This window comes from Macrotis lagotis, chromosome 1, assembly GCF_037893015.1.
Source record: "Macrotis lagotis isolate mMagLag1 chromosome 1, bilby.v1.9.chrom.fasta, whole genome shotgun sequence".
Taxonomy (NCBI): domain Eukaryota; kingdom Metazoa; phylum Chordata; class Mammalia; order Peramelemorphia; family Peramelidae; genus Macrotis; species Macrotis lagotis.
The window spans coordinates 705,312,719-705,335,240 of NC_133658.1; the positions used below are offsets into that span (position 1 = coordinate 705,312,719).

The window sequence follows — 22,522 nt, forward strand, 5'->3', positions numbered from 1 at the left end:
AAATTAAAATAGTTCAAGTTTTTTTAGCATGAATGCAACCTCTAAAATGTAAAGTAATAAACAGTAATAAAATGCAATGGATAACAATGGATCATACTTTTCCCAGAATCATCATTATCCTTTCAATGGATTAATGGAAAGGAAACAGTCTTGAGAACTTCAGGAATAAAACTAAAATCTTTCATTGCAAATAGTGTCTCCTAGAGTAGAAATAGAATATATACATTTTTCTTTAATATGGATCACAGTACAAGTAATAAATTTAATATTTAATAACACATTACTATCAAGTATATATGTATCATACAATTAAGACTATACAGATTATCAAAATAAAGTCAATTAAGTCATTACTTCTATTATATATATATAAAACAAATAATTGTCCAAGTACACCAAAGTAAAATTTTTACTATCAGTCAACAAATGTCTTAAAGTTGACTTTTTACTCTGGATTTTTATAATGCCTATTTTGTCTACTGTAGGTCTATCTGAAAAGGACATTCTATACAGCATAAACATTGTAGCTATTTTAACAAAAAAGAATCTTATAAATATCTGGCACTTTCAAACTGAAAATATCTACTAGTAATCCAAGCAATATGCTTAGATATTTGAGGTTACATTTAATTATTATTATTATACTGTTCTCCAAATTACACAGGTAATACTGACATTCAGTCAATATTTAAAAAAATCTCACTTTAAATATGAAAATGCTAAATTATAGGACTTTTTAAATGAGATGATCTTTTAAATGATAATAACAAGTTTAAAATTAGGTTTATAAAACAATTTAAACACCTAGAGCAATAAATTGTATTATAAACATCCATTCTAAAAACTTTATGTGAATATTTAAATTTACAATCAAGTATCTATAGGATTACAAACCAAAAATCATTGCATAAAATCCCACATCCATGTGTGTGTCTTCAAAATGTCTTAAGACTCTCCATTAAAGTGTGAATTAAGATGCCGAAGGAAATCCCCTGTGGATGTAATTGATGGTGGGAAAGCTGCTTGACAGAATTCACATACTTGAGGTATGTGCAGTTCTGAGTCTGTACTACTGTACTGTGCCAATAAGTCATTCTCTTGGTTAGGGTAAGGTTTCCAGAGGGGCTGTAAAGGGGGAGAAAAAAAAAAGCTTACTTTACTTATATTTAAAAATTAATCTGACGTTTTTGAATATTAAGCTATCCATATATTAAATTAGTATCATATAATTATTAAGCAAATTATTTGGGGATTAAAATAGATATAAGGATTAAATCTGAACCTATATTTTTCTTTTTAAAAATCAGTTAAATATTGACAAGAACATTTAAGAAATATATATTTATTTTCATCTTTACATATTTAAAAATATTCCAGATTCAATAATTATCCTTTTAAAAATACCCATATTTTTTGACTAAAGATGCTAATCTCTGATGTTTTGGCATTTTCTAGAAACTTCACATTTCATATTTGATTACTGAAACCTTAAGCTACATTTCTTTTAGTACTATTTGGATTAAATTGACATTTTTCTAGGTCATCAAAGGCAATTTGCAAATCAAATTTGTCTTTAATATAAATCAAATAGCAAATTTACAAAGAGTCTAAAAAAATCTTATCTAGCCTCCCTGCCCCCAAATCTCATTAGTCAATGGTTTTTCATTTTTTAATACAAAATATTTAAATCGTTCAACAAAGATTCATATGCAATATATAAAAGTAAATTCCTGCCACTCTTCACTTAGATTTGGTTTGCTTTTGTTTAATACAATGTTTCTCTATTTCCTTACTTATATACAAGCTTACGTGCTCTTTCACTTTTATTTGGTCAATAATAAAATTTAAAGCTTTTCTTTGATTCACTCTCTAATTGAAGACATGCAAGTAATAACATTTTCAAAATGACTATTTTGACCATAATCACACCCACAAATAACTGCACGGATCCTTTTTGCAGCTAGGAGGGCAAGAAATACTATACAGTGACTATTTTTGTAAAGGTAACAAAATTTCTCTATTTTCCTGAATGTGTCTTGGGTTTTCAACTTATTTTTTTTTCTTTTATCTCTGTCATTGGATGAGGCTTATTATTCCTAAATTCATGTACTTTGATGAGAGAATCTTGTGTTTTTCATCAAGCTGCTAGGATAGTTGATTTAAAGATCATTTATATGTTATTGTCAACCTTTGTTTAGAGTGTCAAAAGGCCTCAACTGATTTATAGTCACAGTTCTCTCACTCTGGTCAACAATCTATCCACATAATTATGTTCTATGTTATTAATTGATAATTTTATGTATGGCTGCATCCTCTTTGCTAACAATTCGTGTAAGTGACTGGAGTCTGTCTAGGAAGTGAGGTACACATTTCTAAGTTAATATGTAGCTATCTAGATCAAATATTTTTTTTAAATAAACTTTTCTGTGAGAAAAGTTGTTATAATTATGGGACAGACAAGTGAGAAACTTGGTTAATTCTATTTGACAAAATCTATATATTTTCAGTATTATGCAAGTTTAATTGAAAATAACTGGTTAAAACGTTTAAAAGTAAAATACGTGGATTTAGAAGGTTTATTTATACAAGTTTTGTGTGTATTCAGAGCTCTGAAAAAAAAATGATGGTCTTAGAAATGTCAGCAATATAGACGCTAAATGCCTAGAATGAAGACTCTCTTGCTTTTGAAGTTATGTTATTTATTAGTGCCTAGCACAATGTCTGGCACATAGTAGGCAATTAATAAATTGTTTGATTGACTTGTTAAAACAAGCTTGGACTTCCCCTTTCTCTCAAAGTGCCCATTTGGTGTGGTACTCTTAAGCCAGGGAAGTTACAAGTAGACTTCATCTTTCCATTAAACTCAGTTGGGAAGCTATATTTTTGACTCACTAGAAATAAGATAAAGAAAACAAATTCATCTACTGGAACAATATGTATAAATATTTGGTAGTCTGTTATACACAGTACTCAGTCAATACAAATGCCTATTTTGGATTACACTGTTTAGTGTAAAATGAACTTTTGAAAAGATTTTAAACAAATATCTCTTGGAATTCTACCTAAATAAAAAAGTATGATTTAAACAGGCCAGTATTATTTCCCTGTGTACAAATGCAATAGTTATTTTTAAGGTATATATATATATAATATATATATATGATAAAATATTACTTTATTCAAATATTCTAATGTGGCCCCCAAAAGAAAATAATTTCCTTACTTACTTTCCTGCCAAAATATCAATTATCTAACCTTATGCCCCATGTCTTGTGACAGCTCAACACCAATTCTCCTACATTTTTTTTTAAGCTGCATACTTCTCCATCAACTTGTAATCACATACCAGCTGTTTCACTTGCTGTAGTATAGAAAGCAAATGCACAATGCAGGGTGCCATCTACTGAAAAAATGAATGCACAGACTAACTAGTAAAAGAACAAGCAGATGAGATAATGGAGAAAAAGAGAAAAGTAACAAGGATTAGAATGGATGTACTTCACAGCTCCACAGGAAATCCACTAGTAATAAATGGAATTGTTTAATTTATTTCACTCAGTCACAACTAATACTGAGAATCTGATTTAAAATATGGTACAAGTGGAGAACTAAAGTGAGAGTGTAATTAGTATAAGTCAACTAAGTGCAATATTCTTGTATAAGTAAAATACATCACAACTTTCTGAATATTTTACATTACCATAATCTAATTTATATACTAATGTTAAAGTCCTGTAAAGCCAGGGGTTTATTCATTAGCCAAGCTTTTCTGAAAATAAATTTCTGGAGGCAGAAAACAGAAACTAGGCTCCATTTTACTAAACAAATGCCTGCATTCTAAAAGAGATTCACATCAATCTGTATTTTCATGAGCTTCTGTTTATTATTATTTTTGAAATTATAGATTGTCATAGCCTCCAGGCAGTTTTAGAATATTTTTTTTTAAAAAAAGAAACATTCTGTGACTGAACCTAAATTTGAAAGGGAGGGTGAAAAGGGTTTAAGTAGTATGTATGCAGGCTTTTTAAAATATTTAAATGAAACATGAGATTAAAATCTCAAACGTGCAGGGACTACTTAAAATGAATGAAAATACATAGTTAATGGTTAAGTCTGAATGTGAAGTGATGCTCCCTTACCACTCCTTAGTCTCTCATATCCCACAATGCTATAATGCCTAGCACTGTCTACCTGAGAGGTGGCATAACTAAAATATATAGATTTTTAGTATTATGATAAATATATGCAAGTATATAATGACTACATATATAAGACTTATAATTAATGAATGGGGTAAATATACTGAATTTTGTTTGTTTTAACTTTTTTAAAAATGCCATAAACTTTAATATCTAGAATTTTAGATTTGGGATTCTCAAGATCATTTGGTTTAAACCCCTCATTTTACAGATAAGGAAGGTTAGGCTCAAAAGTGCAGTGACATATCCAAGGTCATACCTGTTATTGAAACACAACCTAAACAGTACCTAATAATGTAATAATCACAATTTGGACTTTTAGATTATAACAAGTGATAGCTGCTACAGAGATTAATATATATACAAATGTAAAGATATGTGAGATATTTTTAAAATATTAATTATGTACCATTGTAGAAATAATTGTATTTATTTGCACCAAGTCTTATTTTTGGTTAATTACTCATTTAACAATAGAAAGTATGCCAGAATAGTATATGTCAAAACATACTGTAACACTAATAAAACAATTACCTGCTGGGGTCCTCGGACAGCTCTTCCTGGGGAATCAGGTGATGTAAACAGTGCCTCTGGGGAGTCTGGACCATGAAAGAACTTATTTACATATATGATATCATGGTCTCCAGCTGGCAAGCACGTTGCTTTATCCAGAGTTGTCTTCATACATGTATTGATAGGGTTTGACGGTTTTGTCTTGTCAGAAGTTGTAATGCTTTGCATCGCTGAAGTTAAGAGGTCAATTCTATTCTTTTCAAATCCAGTACCTTCTGATTTCCCAAAGTTCATCGAATTGTCCCTAAGTTCCCTGTCAAATTTATCCTGACCCACAGACTCAGTTCTGGCCAGACCCATACCTTGGGGTTTATCTGGGGTGCTATGTAAAAAAGTAGAGTCATTATCTGTAGGTGGAAACTTGACATTAAATTTGGAAAGTGATTCCAAAGAGTTGTCTTCTTCTCCTTGGCCCAGTCCTCTTGGTGTGACAGATGTGATGCATGAAGACCCTCGATTTATAACATCCTTAACTTGAGGTTTAAAAGGTTCTTCTGTTTGTTGTTCATCAGTTTTATCAGTACATTGTATTGGCATAGAGAACTCTATTTCTGCAGGGTGAAAATCATACTATCACAAAAGGATCATATTTATGTTCAGTTCATTTTTTAAAAAAATTTGTTTAGTCAAATAAGATCCTAAGCTCTCTCAATGTTTTAGTCATTTTTAAAGATGGTTGGACATGATTATGATTTTAATGTTTGTAGTTACTAATAATGTCATTACTCAGTCCAACTCAGTTCTGGAAAGTGAATTAAAAGGCAGTCCTTCATTTCTATTGAACAATTTTATCATTCCTTAAATTTTTCACCTATGTTTATTCAATAAACATTAATCAAACACCTACTATTTGCAGAAGCATTAGTCACAATTTTGTCCAGTTATGTTGCTTCACACAATTATAAAACACTTACCTGAATCACATTAAATTTTTTGTCAGAAAGCAAAGCAGCAACTATTAACATATTTACTAAAAAAAAAATCTGTTAGGAGAAAACACAAAAAGAGCACATATAGGTCAAAGAGCTATATTTACTAGATGGCCTATCTCCAGGTGTTAACTAAGTCACAAAGCATAGCACCCACAATTTCAATGGCAGTCAACTCTCAATTATTCACGTTAACTGATGGTTATACATACAGTAATAATCCAAAATAGATGTTTAAAATTTAGGATTGCTAATACTTCTTTTTTTAAATATTACATGGGAATATGGATATGTTCCATTTTGGAATTCACATGACAAAATAAAAAATTTGATCCTATGAAGACCTGACTTAGGGGGATTTAGGAAAGTTTCCAGTCTCCTTAATTATGCTTCAAAAATGTCAGACAACTTAAAATAAACTGCCCCATATATGAATTGTATTTATGACAATTTCCCTGAATTAAAGGAAGTAATTAAGTATATTTATTTAAATGGTCTCCGACTAAGATTCAGTTTCCACAATGGAATAAAACTACAGAAGATTCAGAAATGTGAACTATACTACTATTTAAAACTGTTTATGTTGATTGAGTTGAATCAGAAAGTAAGATTTAACATGGATAACAACACAGTTATTGTGGATTAACCTACAAGTTTCAAGATTTAAAAAAAATTAAAAATAAATCCAGTTATTTAGTCGAAAATATTGCCAAATATACTTAGAAAGCAGTATTTCATCTAAAAATACTTTAACAAACATTTGTTTAGTGTCTGCTGGGCACTCCATTAATACTGAGGGAAATACAAAATTCAGATCTTTAAATTTGGTAATAAAAGCTTCACTTATGTTACTTATTCCATCACGTCAGCTATCTTGAAGCCCGTTGAAAGCCTAAAAGGGGGTAACGTCTCTGAGTCAATAAAACAAGTGCCATAGTCTATGAACTAAATTTAATTAAAAAAATACAAAAAGAGTCTTTCAAACTCCCATTTTCTTTTATTATTTTAGGCAAAATTATTAACAAATTTGATCTTTCTGATTTCCAGGCTAAAGACAATTAAAATCAGAAATTTATAAGAGGGGCATGGGGAGGTTGATAGAAGCAGAAATCCTGATAGCATTAAAAAGTGTCAACTGAGAGAAAAGATAGCAAACTTTAAAAATCAGAAATAAGACTTCAAAGTCTTATATTTTTAGATAATTCCACACAGAGCCAAATAGTCCTATACATTTCAATGGACTTCTATGGAAATTACTTCATTACAAAGCATTATAGAATAAATGATATCCATAATTATGACACTACTTCTCCCTATGCCTCATTAAAAAAGAATTAAATTGTGTTGAATAGGCTTTAATATAGCAGAGGTATTATTCCTTTTAGATAGGCTTCCATAAAAAATAGTTAATATTAAAAAAATTGACACTTCAGGGGGTTTTGGAAATCTTGAGATTCCCACAAACATAGAATCCTCATTCCCTGAAAATCTTGGACAAATGAAGCTTTATGGTACTCTTGTTTTTATTCTCTTATGCCACCACAAAGTAGAGTTCACACTTGTACTTTTCAACCCACAGAAATTTCTATTTATAGATAGCTAGAAGATTAAATTTTAAAAGGAGGTATTTGGTTTGAAATTCCTCATTTCTTTCAAAAGCTCAGCAGTCATAGATCACTTCCTACAGGAAGTCATTCCTAATTCTAGTTCTTTCTCACACCTCAGATTATTATGCAAATATTTATTTTTTTTATAGTTTTCATTCTCCTAGCAGAATGTAAGTTCTGTAAGGGCATTTACATTTTTCCCTCTATAATACCTAGCATATCGCACATTTTGGTTAATATTTATTTGCTGGATCTGGTTGAAATTGATTTCATAATTTGAGGAATAAAAGCAAGCTTGGAAATTTCTTCAACAGTCTTCTTAATGACAAGAATTATGTCTTCTCTTTTGTTAGTAGAATGCACAGCATAGATATTCTATATGCTAGCTAATAGAGTCAAATTATTTTTGTCATATACTACATTTTTTTGCTTAACTTTTCAGAACTTTTAAGCTCCCACAGGCCACTAATCTTCAAGCATGTTAGCTTCTTTTCTGGCACTTGGATATGACAATGGCAAAGAATGGTAGCAAAATTGCCAAGTAGGGGAATCTAAGTTCAAATCCTTGTTCTTCCATTTAGGTCACTTGTGTGACATAACAAGTAATTTAACCATGCTGGAGCTTCAATTTCTTTATTGATCAAATGCAGAGGGTTAGACTAAATGACTTCCAATATATCTCTTCTGATTTTAAGTCCATGGGTATGAAAAGATGACTAAGGTCTGATGAATCAGAAGGAAGAAAATGTTGTCAAATGTCTTTTATAAAAACAGACTTCAGATGGGAAGAAATCACTAAAGGGAAATGTGCTGATTTTTACATGCAAAGCAGTATTACAGACCCATGTGGTCATCAGGGCAGGTGTGCTCTGAGTTTCTCCAGTCACCAGAGGATTACATTTTTTTTTTTTTGCTTAATTCCCTCTGTTAAAAGTGGGCAGAGGAATTTGCCAAGTAGTTCTTGGTTAGGAGACAAAGCTGAAAGATCTTCCATGAATAGCATAGCCTGAGTTATATGGTCTACATGAAAAAAATCATGTTTTCCAGAGTGGAATTTTAATTCAAGACATCAGTAGGGACAGCAAGAACTCCAAGCTAAGTAAAAGATAAGGAAACAAACTTGATCCATTCAGTCAGCAAAATTGCTTTCTGGTTCATTATCCTCTAAGATTGACTTTTGGAAAGCAAGAAAAAGAACAATGAGCAAATATTTTTGAACTTTAGAACAAACTTTGGGAAAAGGTGAAAGTTAAGGTTACTTCTAATTTTAGCTCCCTTTTATATCTAAAAAAGCAAAAATAAACCTTCAAAATTTACATGCCATTGAACCTTAGCTAGGCCTCTTTCCCTTCTCTTATAAAACTGGACCCTACTTTATTAAGGCAGATATCACTGTCATATTGACTTACATGTCCATGTTCCCTTAAATGACAACACACTTGGGGAAAAGAGAAAGGTGAAGTCCTGCAATAATGAAAAGGGGAGAGAACACAAATGGTTCTAGAGATAGCAAGGCAAAGTGGGCAGAGATTTAATTTTCTGGCTTAGGTCATAAGGTCCCAAGGTCATAAACTCCCAAGCTTGTGACCTCTTCTTCTGTTAGTGGACATGGTATTGGCAGGAAGTTCTGAGAATGGGTAACTTCATTACAGTTCTACAATTGGAATACCTGGCTCAAGTTCTCCCTATGCATGCAATTGCGCACATGTACACACATACACCCACACACAATGAGCTCTGGCACTCTGCTCATGAGCAAGTCACTTAATCTTTTAGCTCTCCAAGGAATTTCTAGTTATAGATGGGTTCGTGATCTGCATTGGTGGAGGGAGTTTCCACATTTGGAATTCTCCATCCTGAAGAAATCACAGGTGTGGAAACAAAAATTTAGCAATCTACAAATTATTCCTGGACAACTACTAATTTGACTGAAAATAACAAAATGTTAAAGTTTATATAGCATGACAATCAAGAAGTACTGGTAAAATTTTCATGTTAAGTATACTCTTTTTTGAGATTCTTTAGATAAAATGTACAATATTTCCAAGAGAAGTTTATGGAATGTAATATGTATGATTAGAAGGCTTGACTAGATAAATGTTAGATACCTATCTCAAAATTTCTAGAAGATTTCTTTTCACATAATCCATTAGTGTTAGGAGCATAATATTCAATACTTCAGTGTGTTGCTCACACTCTACAAACTCCCACTATAGTCTGTATGTAGCACAGCAGTTAATAAACAGCTAAAAAAAAAGTTTGTGGCTTATGGCAGTTAGTATACTGTAAGAAACTAACATTTAAAAAGCAGTTTTGTGGGCAAAAATAAAGTTAAACACTCAGAAATCCTAGTTGACAGAAGTATACTCAGATTTAGATTCAAGTAATTTTTAAGTGGTCAAAGTATTAAGCCACTGATAATGGTGTAAGATCTCTGTGTAACAGAATATTACACCTTTACAATGTTTTGATAGGATACTGATGCTTGGGAAAGAATGTGGATACGGGGTACCACATATTTGCAACTATTGAATTCTAAATGAATATATTTCTAGTTCAGAAGTACCTAGCACCATCACTAAACACAAAAAAGATTAACTCTCCAACATTATCTAATAAAGATTTAGCTAGATAAAATTGTTTTTGGAAATACCAACAATTATCAAACCTGCTTTTCTCATCAATACCACATCTACAACTTTGTTTTAGAAAATAAAATAATTAAAACTATTAAGTGAAGTCTTAGTTTGTAATCATTTAAATGATCAGGATATAAAATTTAGAATTGTCAAGTAAACTTAAATTATGTAATTTATTATATAAAAAATTGCAAGAGAACACTGCTTTAGTATTTTTCCAAAAGGAGATAAGATCACATCTTTTGGAATCATACTTTGAAATATTCAAATCTTAGAGGTAGAAGTAGCATTTAGCATACTAATTACTATCAAATTATCTTCCTTTGATCCCCTGTGGTTCTTCAGTACCACTTCTATTCCCTATACTTTGTTATAAGGACCAGTAGAGGAGACTTGAGAATTGAACTTTCAGAAGGGATGGGACTTTTTTGATCATATTGCAACAGCTATACAAAGTAGATGCTTTCTTTGAATTCTTTAATATTAAATAAATTCTTCTTTATCTCAGATCTTGAGCAGTAACTCAACAAATTTTTAGGGAGAAGTACAAAATTCATGTACTAGATATTTTTCCCATTTATTATATGATAGATGGAATTTCACTGCAGTTTAGTGGTCCATTTAAGTTAGTTATTTATACTATACCAAATACAGCAAATTGTAATTTAAGATGATAGTATACTTACATTTTTTAGTGACTAGCAAGCTTTCACTAAGTATGCAACTAAATTCTATGTATATACATAGTGTCTATCATATATAAGGAGATGGAATCAAAATAGTAAAATAAACCATTCTTGTAATAGTGCTTTGTAAATTTAGATTATCTAAATGAGAAACTACTTTATAGGGAAGGTTATTTGACTGGTAGACAGGAATATTTACATACAGTAAGAAAAAAAATTTCAAACCCTGAAACATTAATATTGTCATAAAATAAATTTAACCTTACCAGGTATAGATTCTTGAATGTTAAGTCTGTTTAAGTGGTCTCTTTGTGCCCTTGCTAACACACGTATTCTATGGAATTCTTCTTTCATTTCATAGAAATTCTTCTCTATTTCTTCCCTGGAAGTGCAATGTGTTGAATTTAATCTATTATTTGCTCTTTTATCACATCACATTTAACAAAACATTTCCAATATGTACTCCATGTTTTCATGTATCACAAAAATGACCAAGATCTTTTTTTAAAGTTAGTTAAAGAAATAGTGTCAAAGCAGGCATTTAATTAAAAGTTCTCATTTAAATTTAATTTCAGCTTTGCATTGAGACTGTAGACTGCCAATCTCTCTCTCTTACTTGTACAGAATATTAAAGTTGTTAGACCTATTCTTATCTGTCTGTTAGGGAAAGCCTAAATGCATATATATTTTTTCTTTCCCCAAAATTTTTGTAAAAGAATAAATTCATGTCCTTATTCAACATGTTAGCAAAATTAGTATTTTCATTTCCCACAGAATAGCACTGCTATACTATTTGCCAGGGGAATAGTTTAAGATGAGAAATTATTTTTAATCTCAGTTTGGGATTTCACTATCCCTGTCATATAAAACAAATAACCAAATCTTTTTCTGGGTCTTGGGTTTCTCATCTTTAAAAATAACAGGGTAATGATAGATGTTATAGAACTTATAAAGTTCTGCAACATTTTATTGCTCTATGATTCAATTTCCTGGAAACTATAAATACAAGGGGGTAAATATAAAAATAATGCAGAGGTACCTGTTATTGAATAAAGGAAAGTCAGGATTCCCTGGAGAATTTTCCTGTCTAGGTGAAGTGTCTGGTCTTTTTACCTTAAAGAAGACACAAGAGAATGGTGATTTCACTTTAACATACTTCTAATTTCTAATAAGAGGAAGCTCTATATTAACAATTTTAGCTAACTACTCTTTCCATGACTTTGATAATTCAAGGAGTCATTAAGCTTGAATTGTGACCCCTTATGGATCAAGATTCCAATTTTGATTGTCCAAGTTACTGAAATGAACTAGACATCTTGCCTAATGCTGGATGAAACATGTAAATCAATTCCTTAGAGTATTAAGTTACAACTTCTTTATTGAAGAATGCAGCTGTGAAAGGGGAGAGGGGAAAATCCACAAAACCAAGCAGCTGATTCTTAGCATTTAACAAGCATTTTAAAGATTTGTAAAAAATAGCCCCATTCTATTTAAACTACTTCCATACCAGTTCTTACCTTTCACTACCACCTTGTGGTTTATATTGGTATTACACAGACTTTGAACATGATTACTGAAATTTGAATATGTTCTCTAATGATCAATTAGTTGAAAACTTTTTCTATGAACTAGGACAATCGCATGCTGTAACATAGAAATCTGGGGTAGACAGTGTACGTTTAGTACTATTCAAATAAAATTTAATATACAAAGCCAATAATTATAAAAATCAAACATGTTTTCAAATGCACAACTAATACTTAAAGACCTCTTCGGCAGACTAATCATCATTTAGATACTTTATGGGTGTTATTAAGTAGGAAACTTTAATTCATTTTTTATCTTATTATCATATGTACACACACATATATAATTTTGCTTTTTGTTAAATATGATTTTTAAGATTCTTATTTCTTTCTAAAGGTAGGAATTGACTCAAGTTCCTCTTTCTTTAGTAACTTCCTTCAGTTTGTTTTAATTTACTGCTTCCATTTTCCAACTGTTCCTAAAATAACATAGGAATTGTTGAACATTTCTAAATGAGGAGGAAAATCATTATGCAAACGTTGTGGATAGGTTGAATTAAATCTTGGCAGCTTAAGTGATTTCAACTTTATATAGTACATTATCATCAACTGGAGGTGAAATAAAAACCATGTGCTCTTCAGTGCTGTCTGCCTGACACACATTTATCTTAGTAAAACATATTTATCGAGATTATCTGCTTATAGACAATTACTCAAAAGCTTCAGTTGAGTATATTAACAAAAAAAAGTCAGACTACAAAATATTTTCTTTTTATCTGTTTGCTTCTAACAGTGGAAGACATTGTTTTTCTTGGTTATATACAATGATCATCAAATAGATTTTAGGGTGAATTAGGAGAGAAAGTTTCTTGAATAGAAAGAACACAACCAAGTTTGCAAAGATTTTTATCTTGGAAATCAATTAAAGCCAAGTAATTTAGAAATTGTAGCTATCTTTAAAAGTAAGCTACAACAAATGAACTTTAATTGGAAATCCTAACAGGATTTCTTTAATTTTTAAATTGAGTAAACAGGGATCAGAAGAATGAATTATTAAGAAAAAAAGAAAGCATTTAGAAGTTTGGCACTATAAATAAAACAGAATAAATTGTTATAATTTCTCCCTTTGCTTTTAAAAATAGAACTATGTTATAAATAACTATGTTATTTCATTGTTAAAAAATATTATGTGGGTGGCTAAGTGGTGCAGTGAATAGAGCACCAGCGTTGGAGTCAGGAGTACCTGGGTTCAAATCCGACCTTAGACACTTAATAATTACCTAGCCGTGTGGCCCTGGGGCAAGCTGCCTTGAAAATATATATACATATATATATATATATGAAATACTATGCAAAAGAACCAAAAAACAGTAGTCTCTCAACTATTTTGAAATAATAGTCAAGATAATCACTGAAAGGGACAAATAAGATGTTCAAAATTTTTGGCCTTATTTTTGAAATACACTAGTTTTCTTTTACTTTTGAAGTTCAACAAATCTACACAATTTTGTCTGGTTATTTTAAGCTAAGCTAATGGGCACATTCAAGCAATTTAAAATTTCATGCAGAAAACTGCACAAAGACTTTGGGGCACCCTATATTTTCTAAATCTTTTCATTCTTGTTATATATCTAGCAGTGCATAATATGACTTTGAATTACTTCAGGAGGGTAATCAAAATTTGATTTGGGGGGCAGGAAGTTTATATGTTTGTTGGTGGATCAGGAGGGAAAATATGTCTTTGAAAGATGTTTCCTCAAGATAAATGAGTGAATGACAGGAAGGAATCCAAAATGTGTTAGAGAATGTAAGAAAAAAAAGTAGAAAGGAGGATGAAAATGATGAAAATCTATTCTACTCACCTTGGTCAATAATTTTACAAGGCTTTCCCATTAACTGGTTGTAACTAATGTGGGCATCCTTTTGGGAGTGACTATAGGAAAAAAGGTGAAATAAGAAAAATATTGTGCTATTACTATAGAATTGTTCTTTGTAAAGGTCCAAACAGGGTTATCTAATTTTTTTCTTTAAAATACTAAGCTTACTACTAGCAACAGTAACATTAATGTCCATTTCTAGGAACTAAGGTTTAATAAATAACAAGCAAAACACTGACCCTGTAAACACAAGGTCATTTCAGTTGGGATAGTACATTGACAATAGTGGTCATCTTGGGGCAGACAAAAAAGGATTCCGATGGATAACAAATGAGCTTTAAGGTTTTAAAAGACCAAGATGAAGAAGGAGACAATCTGGAGATGGTGTAAAGTAGAGGCTTAGAGAGGGGAGATAACATGCTGAATTCTGGCAATAGCCAGAGATCAGTTTGACTGGTGAGTGAATTGCATAAAAAAGAATTCATCTGAAAAAAAAGTACTGAAAGGTTTTACACAAAGAGTGTGTTGTGTGTGTGTGTGTGTGCGCGCGCGCATGTTAAAAATGGAATGGGAAAAACATAGAAAATAGCTGTGAAATGGTTACTCAATAGTGCTGGGTAGATGACAGAAAAATGGTGATAGACAAAATTAGAAATCTGGATTCCTTAATCAATTAGATTCTTGACATGTAAGGGTAAAAAGCAAGAAAAAGAACTAAGTTTGACTATATCCTTAACCAGCTTTAGATAGGATGAGACCAAAGACATTATGGTGCAGACAGAAAATGGAAAAGGTTGTATTGGGGCCAAAGTATGGAAAGGGCTGCCACATTGAAAAGAATAAAGTAGAAGAAAGCATGATTGGAAAAATTACAGAGAGTTTGATAAGAGTAAACATAAAGATGAAGCAAAGCAAAAGAGTAAAGAACAGAAGGCTGAATAAAAAAGTTACTAAGAAGCTATATTTAATCTATAGGAATTTCAGACCATATACAATCTGTAGGTCTCATTACAGGCTCCTTGCTATTCCTGAAAATCTAGCAAAGCAAGAGGAACACAAATCACAGGAGCAGTGCCTCAAAGCAGTGTGCTAGGCAAACCTACTGTCAGTGTGGGAACAGCTCCAGGACAAAATGGGATATCTCCCAGAGTTCTGAAGGAAGTGGCAAGAAAATAAACAATAAGGAAATAAAATTAAACACCCCAATTACTTCCAAGTTTACAGAGGGCTGATTTGACTTTAAAAAAAATGTCTTTATTAGTACAATGCTAAAATTAAAAATTAAAGTTACAAATGATTTTCTAAGCCTTCCACAGTTAATCAAATTTTAGTGTTTATCACTTTCTAGTCTGTGTTTGTAAGAACATTAGCTTTTGAATGCAATACTTTACAGCAAGGATTATTTGGTATGCATTTTCCTGGATTTGATTTTTTAAGACGCCTTTTCATACAAAATGAAATCTGGTAACTTATATACCCAATTTAACAGTAACATCTTGCTCTTTGGCAACAACTTCAATGAAATCACTTTGAGAAAAGATTTTTAATTCCCTTTAAGGTTATTTGGGTATGATTTCAATAGAGAATTCGATACAGTAGACAGTGACCCTTAGAGCTGCTAAAAGGGGTTGATCTGCACATAGAGGGAGTTTCTACAATAGTAATTCTTTAAACTGTTGAAATCTTAAGCCTTTCCTCCCCTGCCCCAAAACAAAATAAAGCAAAATATTAATAAGGATAGCCAGGAGCAAATTTGTGACTATATGCACACTAACTCCATAGGGGAGAAAGTCACAAAAGGGACAAAATTTATGGAACATACCAGTGAACATTAACTTTAAAATTTCCATTGTCTAAAATATTCCTCTCTACTACTGAAACTGAAAAAATGGTTATTTAAAACAAGATAAGAATTAGTGATCAATCCAAAGCTTGATATTTACTGGCTTCTTACTATTTGCTAAAATTCAAGCTGGAAATTTAACGATAACAAAATAACTTCTTTAGATCTTATTCATATTCTGTTGAAATTAGCTCAATGTTGACACCACCTGTATCTGAAAATTCAACCATAGGGCAACATTCAGAATTCTGACAATTTAAAAACAATATTTGTGAATAAATGGTGTATACAAGCTGTGCCTACTTCCTTATCATCTATTCAATATTGATATTCCTATGACCTGACTTTTTACTATATCACTACTGAAAATGTTGAGGGTTTTGCAAGGCAATTGGGGTTAAGTGACTTGCCCAAGGTCACACAGGTAATTATTAAGTGTCTGAGACTGAATTTGAACTCTGGTCCTCCTGATGCCAGGGCCAGTACTCTATTCACTGTGCCACCTAGCTGCCCCTGAAAATGTGCTCTTCATAAATAAATACAGCATTCTCTTTGACCTCTCCATCACACCTGACACTGCCCATCAATATCTCCTTGAAACACTTCTTTCTTGGCATCTATAACACACAAAAACATTCTGCTCTTCTTCCTTGATGAACATGTCTCTTTCTTTTGTACCATTGGTTATCAGAAAGAGAATAGGACTTGAAAACAGGAGAGAACCAGGATTTAATCCCACTTCCAACATTAACTTTATGTGTGACTAAGTGCACATAACTTAAGTTCTACAAGTTTCAGTTTTTTCATCATTAAAAATAGGATAATAATTCTTATCCCATTTCTCATGGGATTATTGTGAGCATCAAATGTGATACAAACACTTATTTGTTAACCTCAAATTGCTATGTAAATACCAGTAATATTATCAGTTTCACTCCTAATACATAGGCATTGTTCATGTTCTCTCTACATAATCTTCATCTGTCAGAGATTTTATTTATTATCACAACTTTAACTATCACTCCTATTATGTAGAAATCTCACAAATTCCTTTTTTCTTGAACTTCAGACTAGTCCCTTCCAACTAACTTGCTTGATATGATTTTACTTCAACTTCAAAAACGTCAAAACCAGAAGTCATGCCTCCTCCACGTTGGTTAATTAAATGTTACTAATATCATTCTTCCATTTGCCTAGACTTGAAACTGCTGACACCACCATAGTTTTCCCCCCTCAATTTGGTGGTGTTTCCTCCTGATACAACTCTAATTCAGGTTTTCATCCCTTTACCATTGTCTACTCATATCACCCTCCAACTGTTCTTTTTTTTTTTTTTTAAGGTGATCAGGGTCAAGTAACTTGCCCAGGGTCACATAGTTAGATTTGAGGTTATATTTGACCTCAGATTCTCCTGACTACAGGGCTGGTGATCTATCCACTGCACCACCTAGTGACCCTTCTCTTACTATTCTTGTCCAATCAGTATAGGTTATCATCCTGCACACAATCAGATTAAATTCTTCAAATATGGTATTCAAGATGTCACTCTTTCATGAAACCACTCCCATATCTCTACTGTCTTTTCAAGTTGCTTCATCAAGAGCTTATGATGTGCCTGGCACTAATATTAGCAGTTATCTAAAAACTAACTAAAAGACCAAATTCAAACAAGTAAGCCTAGGATTAGAGGTCTTCTAGAATGTTTCCAAAATAGGCTTTGTGATCAACCAATAAGATGTCAGAAATATGGGTTCCATTCTATTCTACCCTCCCAGTGATAATCCAACTAGGGGGCCTCCCTCTCTCCCTTCCTCCCTCCTTCCCTCCCTCTCTCTCCCCTCTTTGTCTTAAATTTAAATTTCATTTTTAAAAATTGTTAAACTGTTAAGCATTAATTTCTTCCCCTATTTTCTAATCCTCCACTGAAGAAAGAAAAATAGAAGTCCTGTAATAAATATGTATAGTGAAACAAAACAAATTCCCATATTTGTAATTTCCAGGAATGTATGTTTCATTTTGCATACTGAGTTCAACACCTCTCTCTCTTTCTCTCTCTCTCTTTCTCTCTCTCTCTCTCTCTCTCTCTCTCTCTCTCGGTAGGTAAATGGTCTGCATTATCAATAATAGAAGCAACCATATGATGAAGAAGACAATTCTGGGAGTAAGGATAAAATGCTTATGTAGCACCTCACATATGCTATGTGATACTGGGCAAGTCATTTAACCTTTGTCTGTCTCCATTTCCTCATCTGTAAAATGATCTTTCTAGCTACAAGAATGCACATGACCATTGTCTTTAGACACAGTCTATAGTATTCATCATCCCAGATAGGATTTTGACAACTTTTTGGGCTACTTTTCACTTAACTTAAAACAACCTCATTGAGCCTCATCTGCAGTTTTTCTAGTCAGGCAGCTAACTTTAGAAGATCTTGATACTTAATTAACTGTAAGAACATAGCATTATTTAAAACCTTAGAAGTTTCAACTGTGTATTAAACTTAAATATCATAATTTATTTATCATGTTACTGTTTTTCAGTTGTGTGTCTGTCTCTTCCAGACCTTCAAAGATCATTTGAGGTTTCTTTAGCAGAGATCTGGAATGGTTTAACATTTCCTCTTATAGCTCATTTTGCAGATGAAGAAACTGAGGCAAACAGGGTTATGTGACTTGCCCAGGATCACACAACTAGTACATGTCTAAGGTCAGATTTGTACTCAGGAAGATGTCTTCCTGAGAACTCCAGACCCCATACTCTATCCATTGCAACACCTAGCCCCATTATTTTACCATTGTACCACCCAGCTGTCCTAGTGTTTCACATTCATGCATGCATACATATATATACATACATACATACAAATATTACTTTGTATTCATATTCTTTTTTATTCATGTCAACAAGGCAAAAAAGCATATACTGAACAGTTACTCTGTTATAGTTCCTCTGACAGTACATTATTCCTTTCCACAAAGAATTTGCAATCTTCTTAGGAAGACAAAATTTTTAAGAAATGAAATGAATTCAAAATACTATACATGACAAATACTTTACTATCAATAATATGCACACAAGCTTTTAAAGTAAGATTTGGGTCATTTAGAAGTCCTATGGTCTTCCAAAAGTTTGTGTTTACTTAAGTATTCAATTATTCTACCTGTTATAACAGATTCTACCAGCTTCTGCTATGTGGAACTGAATTCCAAACAGCAATACTCTGATTTCCCTCTTGAATCTTTCATACAATAATTTACCAGTAGTCTCAGGTAAATAATGACCATGTGTTCTATATTTTGACTCTTCAGTTCTTTCAAAACTTTTATGTGGATACTATTCATTCCCCTTAATTTATCCACTTGATTTACTACATTCAAGAATATTCACTTCAAAAACCACTATTTTGATCAAGCACCTTCACTCTTCCTCTTTGGAAGACAGTTTAATTGTCAGTTAACAAGCATTTATTAAGTTTTACTCAGAATCAGGAACTATACTAACTACTGGGAATCCAAATAAAGATTTCAGGGGTTGCAATCTTCAGACTTTAAAAAAATGCACATGCCTGTCATTAAAAAAAACCCACCCCAGTATGCATATATTTATCTACTTATAAATCTTATATGTATACAATATACATGTTATACTGTACCAATAATTAGGTTATAAAACCTATGCCAAAAGAACCTTAGTTTAAAAGGATGAGGTAAAAGAAAATTTTTGATCCTAGAATTTATGAAGTTCCTGTTGTTATAGGAAGGTGACATGGACCTGTATTATGACATTTGTTTAAAGGATTGTATTGGGGAAGTACACATACTTTCAACAGTACATGTGAGTTATGGTGAGGGCCTAAACTAAAGTGGTGTCTGTGTAAGTAGAGAGAAGGGGAAAGGTCTAAGATATGTTGTGAATGTAGAAATGATGCCTTAGATAGTCAAAGATGATCGGGACTGGAAGGATATGGTATCTTCAGCAGACACAGAGAAATTCAGAAGAAAAAGAGGTTTAGGGAGAAAGATCATGAAGTGTGATCTTGTCACAATATACTTATGCTTGCTTGTTGTAGTGAAGCTCACTCAGTTCTGTCCAAAGTGAAAAATAAGGATGGGAGGATGGGGAGAGAGCTCTCACCCATTAGGCAGTACCCTGGACACTTCCTGTGGAAGGGCAGCCACTAGGTGATATGGGTACAGGACCTATGACTGCTATACTAGTGGGGTTGGGGGAAGTTCCAATGGTACCTGTGACTAGGTAACAGGTTATAACTCTGCTGATGGGATAAATATTCCTTCAAAATTCAGTCAATGGCTATCTCTCCTTTTCTATCCCTCCCCCCACTTCACTTAAAAAAACTAATACAACATGTTGACTTTAGGAAGAAAGCAGAGGGAGATTAAAAAAAGAGAAAAGATGTGAACTAAAGGGAAAACAAGAAATTTTTTTTATCTTTAAGATTATTGGTTTAAACTAAACAACCTGTAACTAACTCTAGCTGTAACTAACTCTAATGTTCAATGACTCTATAGGTATTCAAGAATGTACATGAAAATGAAATCTCTGCTATTTTAAATAGCACTATCTTCTTCCATAAGGAGAAAGTGGAATTAAGGCCACAAATTAGTGCTACCATATCAAATGCTGTTTAAAGAAAAATTACAAGGCAAAAGATTAAAAATAATATCAAGATGATACTAGAAGCAGATCCACAGTAGAAAAATGCTCCAAGTATAAAAGGGAATTGATTGAAAAGCAAAATCATCACAAAGTTTTCACTATATTAAAATAGTAATAGCTAACGTTTATATGGTGTTTTAAGGTTTGCAAAATGTTTTACATATATTATCTCATTTGATCCTCACCACCACCCTGGGAGATAGGGGCTACCCCTATTTTAGATGTGAGAAATCAGGGGATAAGAGAACGTAATCATGCCTGTTGCAAATATCTGAAATAGGATTTGAACTCTGGTTTTTCAGACCCAAAATAAATCCAACATTCTATCTACTTCACTACAGAATGAAGGGAACTGCTAGAATTAGAGCAACAAATTTAACCTTAGATACTGGGCAAGGTCAAGAGGACACAACAATGGGTCCAGATCTCACATGCAAAGCTGAAGTTTTGGATGTCCATTGTAGTGAGCTGTGTTCCTACTGATAGTGCCACTATTACTATAATGGACATTTGCAGACTGTCTAACTCTTTTCCTTTAGCAACTCAACTATATATTTGCATACAGATTCTTTCTATTTTTAGGATTTTAGTAAAAATAAATAGTAAAGTTTGAGCGGACAAAATGGATATAGAAGAAATTCAAGAAATTCTAGGCAAATCAAAAAAAAGGAAAATGCTATATTGTATTAATCTAATAAAAGCTTTTTTGAATGATGTTAAAGGTAGTAGAATATTTATTTAGTATCAGTTATTTCACTTCTTTATAGTATTCAAAAAATAACTTTGCTAATTTTCATTGGCTTTACCCATACTTATGAATCCTATTATCTTAGCCTCCACTATTCACTATCTTCTTTTTTTATATTTTGTTTCTTTCCAACTATATGTGATGGCAATTTTTGCCAATCAATTTTTTTTGAGTTTTGAGTTTTTTCCCTCCCTTTAATATAGGCTCTACTTTTATAACCATGCTAACATAGATACATATTGATCATGGTATATTCACTATCTTCTTTTATGATTACCCCAAATTATTGATTCTTAAATATTTTCCTGGATTGAATACAGTGGGCATGATTTGGGCTTCATTTTCCACAATGCCAGGGACAAGAGCACAATGCTAATGGGAAGAAACTATCTGGATTACATCTCTCAGAAAGCTCTATGTCCAGTGTCACAGTGTCAACAGATGTGTTTACCAGTAGTCTCAGGTAAATAATGACCATGTGTTCTATATTTTGACTCTTCAGTTCTTTCAAAACTTTTATGTGGATACTATTCATTCCCCTTAATTTATCCACTTGATTTACTACATTCAAGAACATTCACTTTAAAAACCACTATTTTGATCAAGTACCTTCACTCTTCCTCTTTGGAAGACAGTTTAATTGTCAGACTACAAGGCAGGGGGTTTAAAGAGCAGGGCTTCCAGGGCTGTAGGGGTCACCCTGAATCCTAAAGGCAAGCAGGAAGAGTGGGAGCTGAGAGAAAAACAGAAGGGGAGTATGGAAGGAATTGCAGCTGCATCCTGTAACTCCAGGGCAAAGCAAGAGGCTTGAGAGGTTCTCATCTGCCCCTAGGAGACTTCTGGGGGGAAAAACACGAAAAAACTCAAAACTTTAGAAGCCCTAAGTGTTTATTGTTCCATGGTGGGTTCTGAAGTGACTGTGTCCTCTTTCTATGCTTGCTGGGAATTCTCTGGTGAACAAGGATGAAATACTAACTCCCTTGGAGTTGTAGCAAATGGAATCCATTTGAATTATGAAGATAGATAATGATTTACCACTTCATTTTCTTTCCCTGCTGCTTTGTGTCTTAATTAAATGTTTTTGCTGTTGGATTTATGTGGGTTTTTTTGATAGCAATAGAGAATGAATTTGAAAAGGGATTTGAGCCATGAATCTCTAAGTCAGCTAGGTGGCAGAATGGAGTCAGAAAGGACTGAGTTTAAATCCAACCTAAGAA

General features: G+C 32.5%; 1 protein-coding gene across 13 annotated transcripts in view; it reads right to left on the minus strand.

Annotated features, from left to right (window-relative positions):
- Window positions 1-230: 230 nt before the first annotated feature.
- Window positions 231-22,522, minus strand: part of TANK (TRAF family member associated NFKB activator) — a 77,429-nt gene continuing 55,137 nt past the window's right edge. For 9 of the 13 annotated variants that reach the window (XM_074215860.1, XM_074215854.1, XM_074215863.1 and 6 more), the window contains 4 exons: window positions 11,673-11,746; window positions 10,900-11,015; window positions 4,734-5,323; window positions 232-1,125 (listed from right to left, as the gene is read on the minus strand). In XM_074215860.1, coding sequence (XP_074071961.1) covers window positions 946-1,125; window positions 4,734-5,323; window positions 10,900-11,015; window positions 11,673-11,746 — 960 coding nt within the window. In that variant the 3' untranslated portion in view covers window positions 232-945. Of the gene's footprint in view, window positions 1,126-4,733; window positions 5,324-10,899; window positions 11,016-11,672; window positions 11,747-22,522 lie in introns of all 13 variants that reach the window. The other 4 variants (XM_074215865.1, XM_074215864.1, XM_074215859.1 and 1 more) reach the window with 2 other exon arrangements.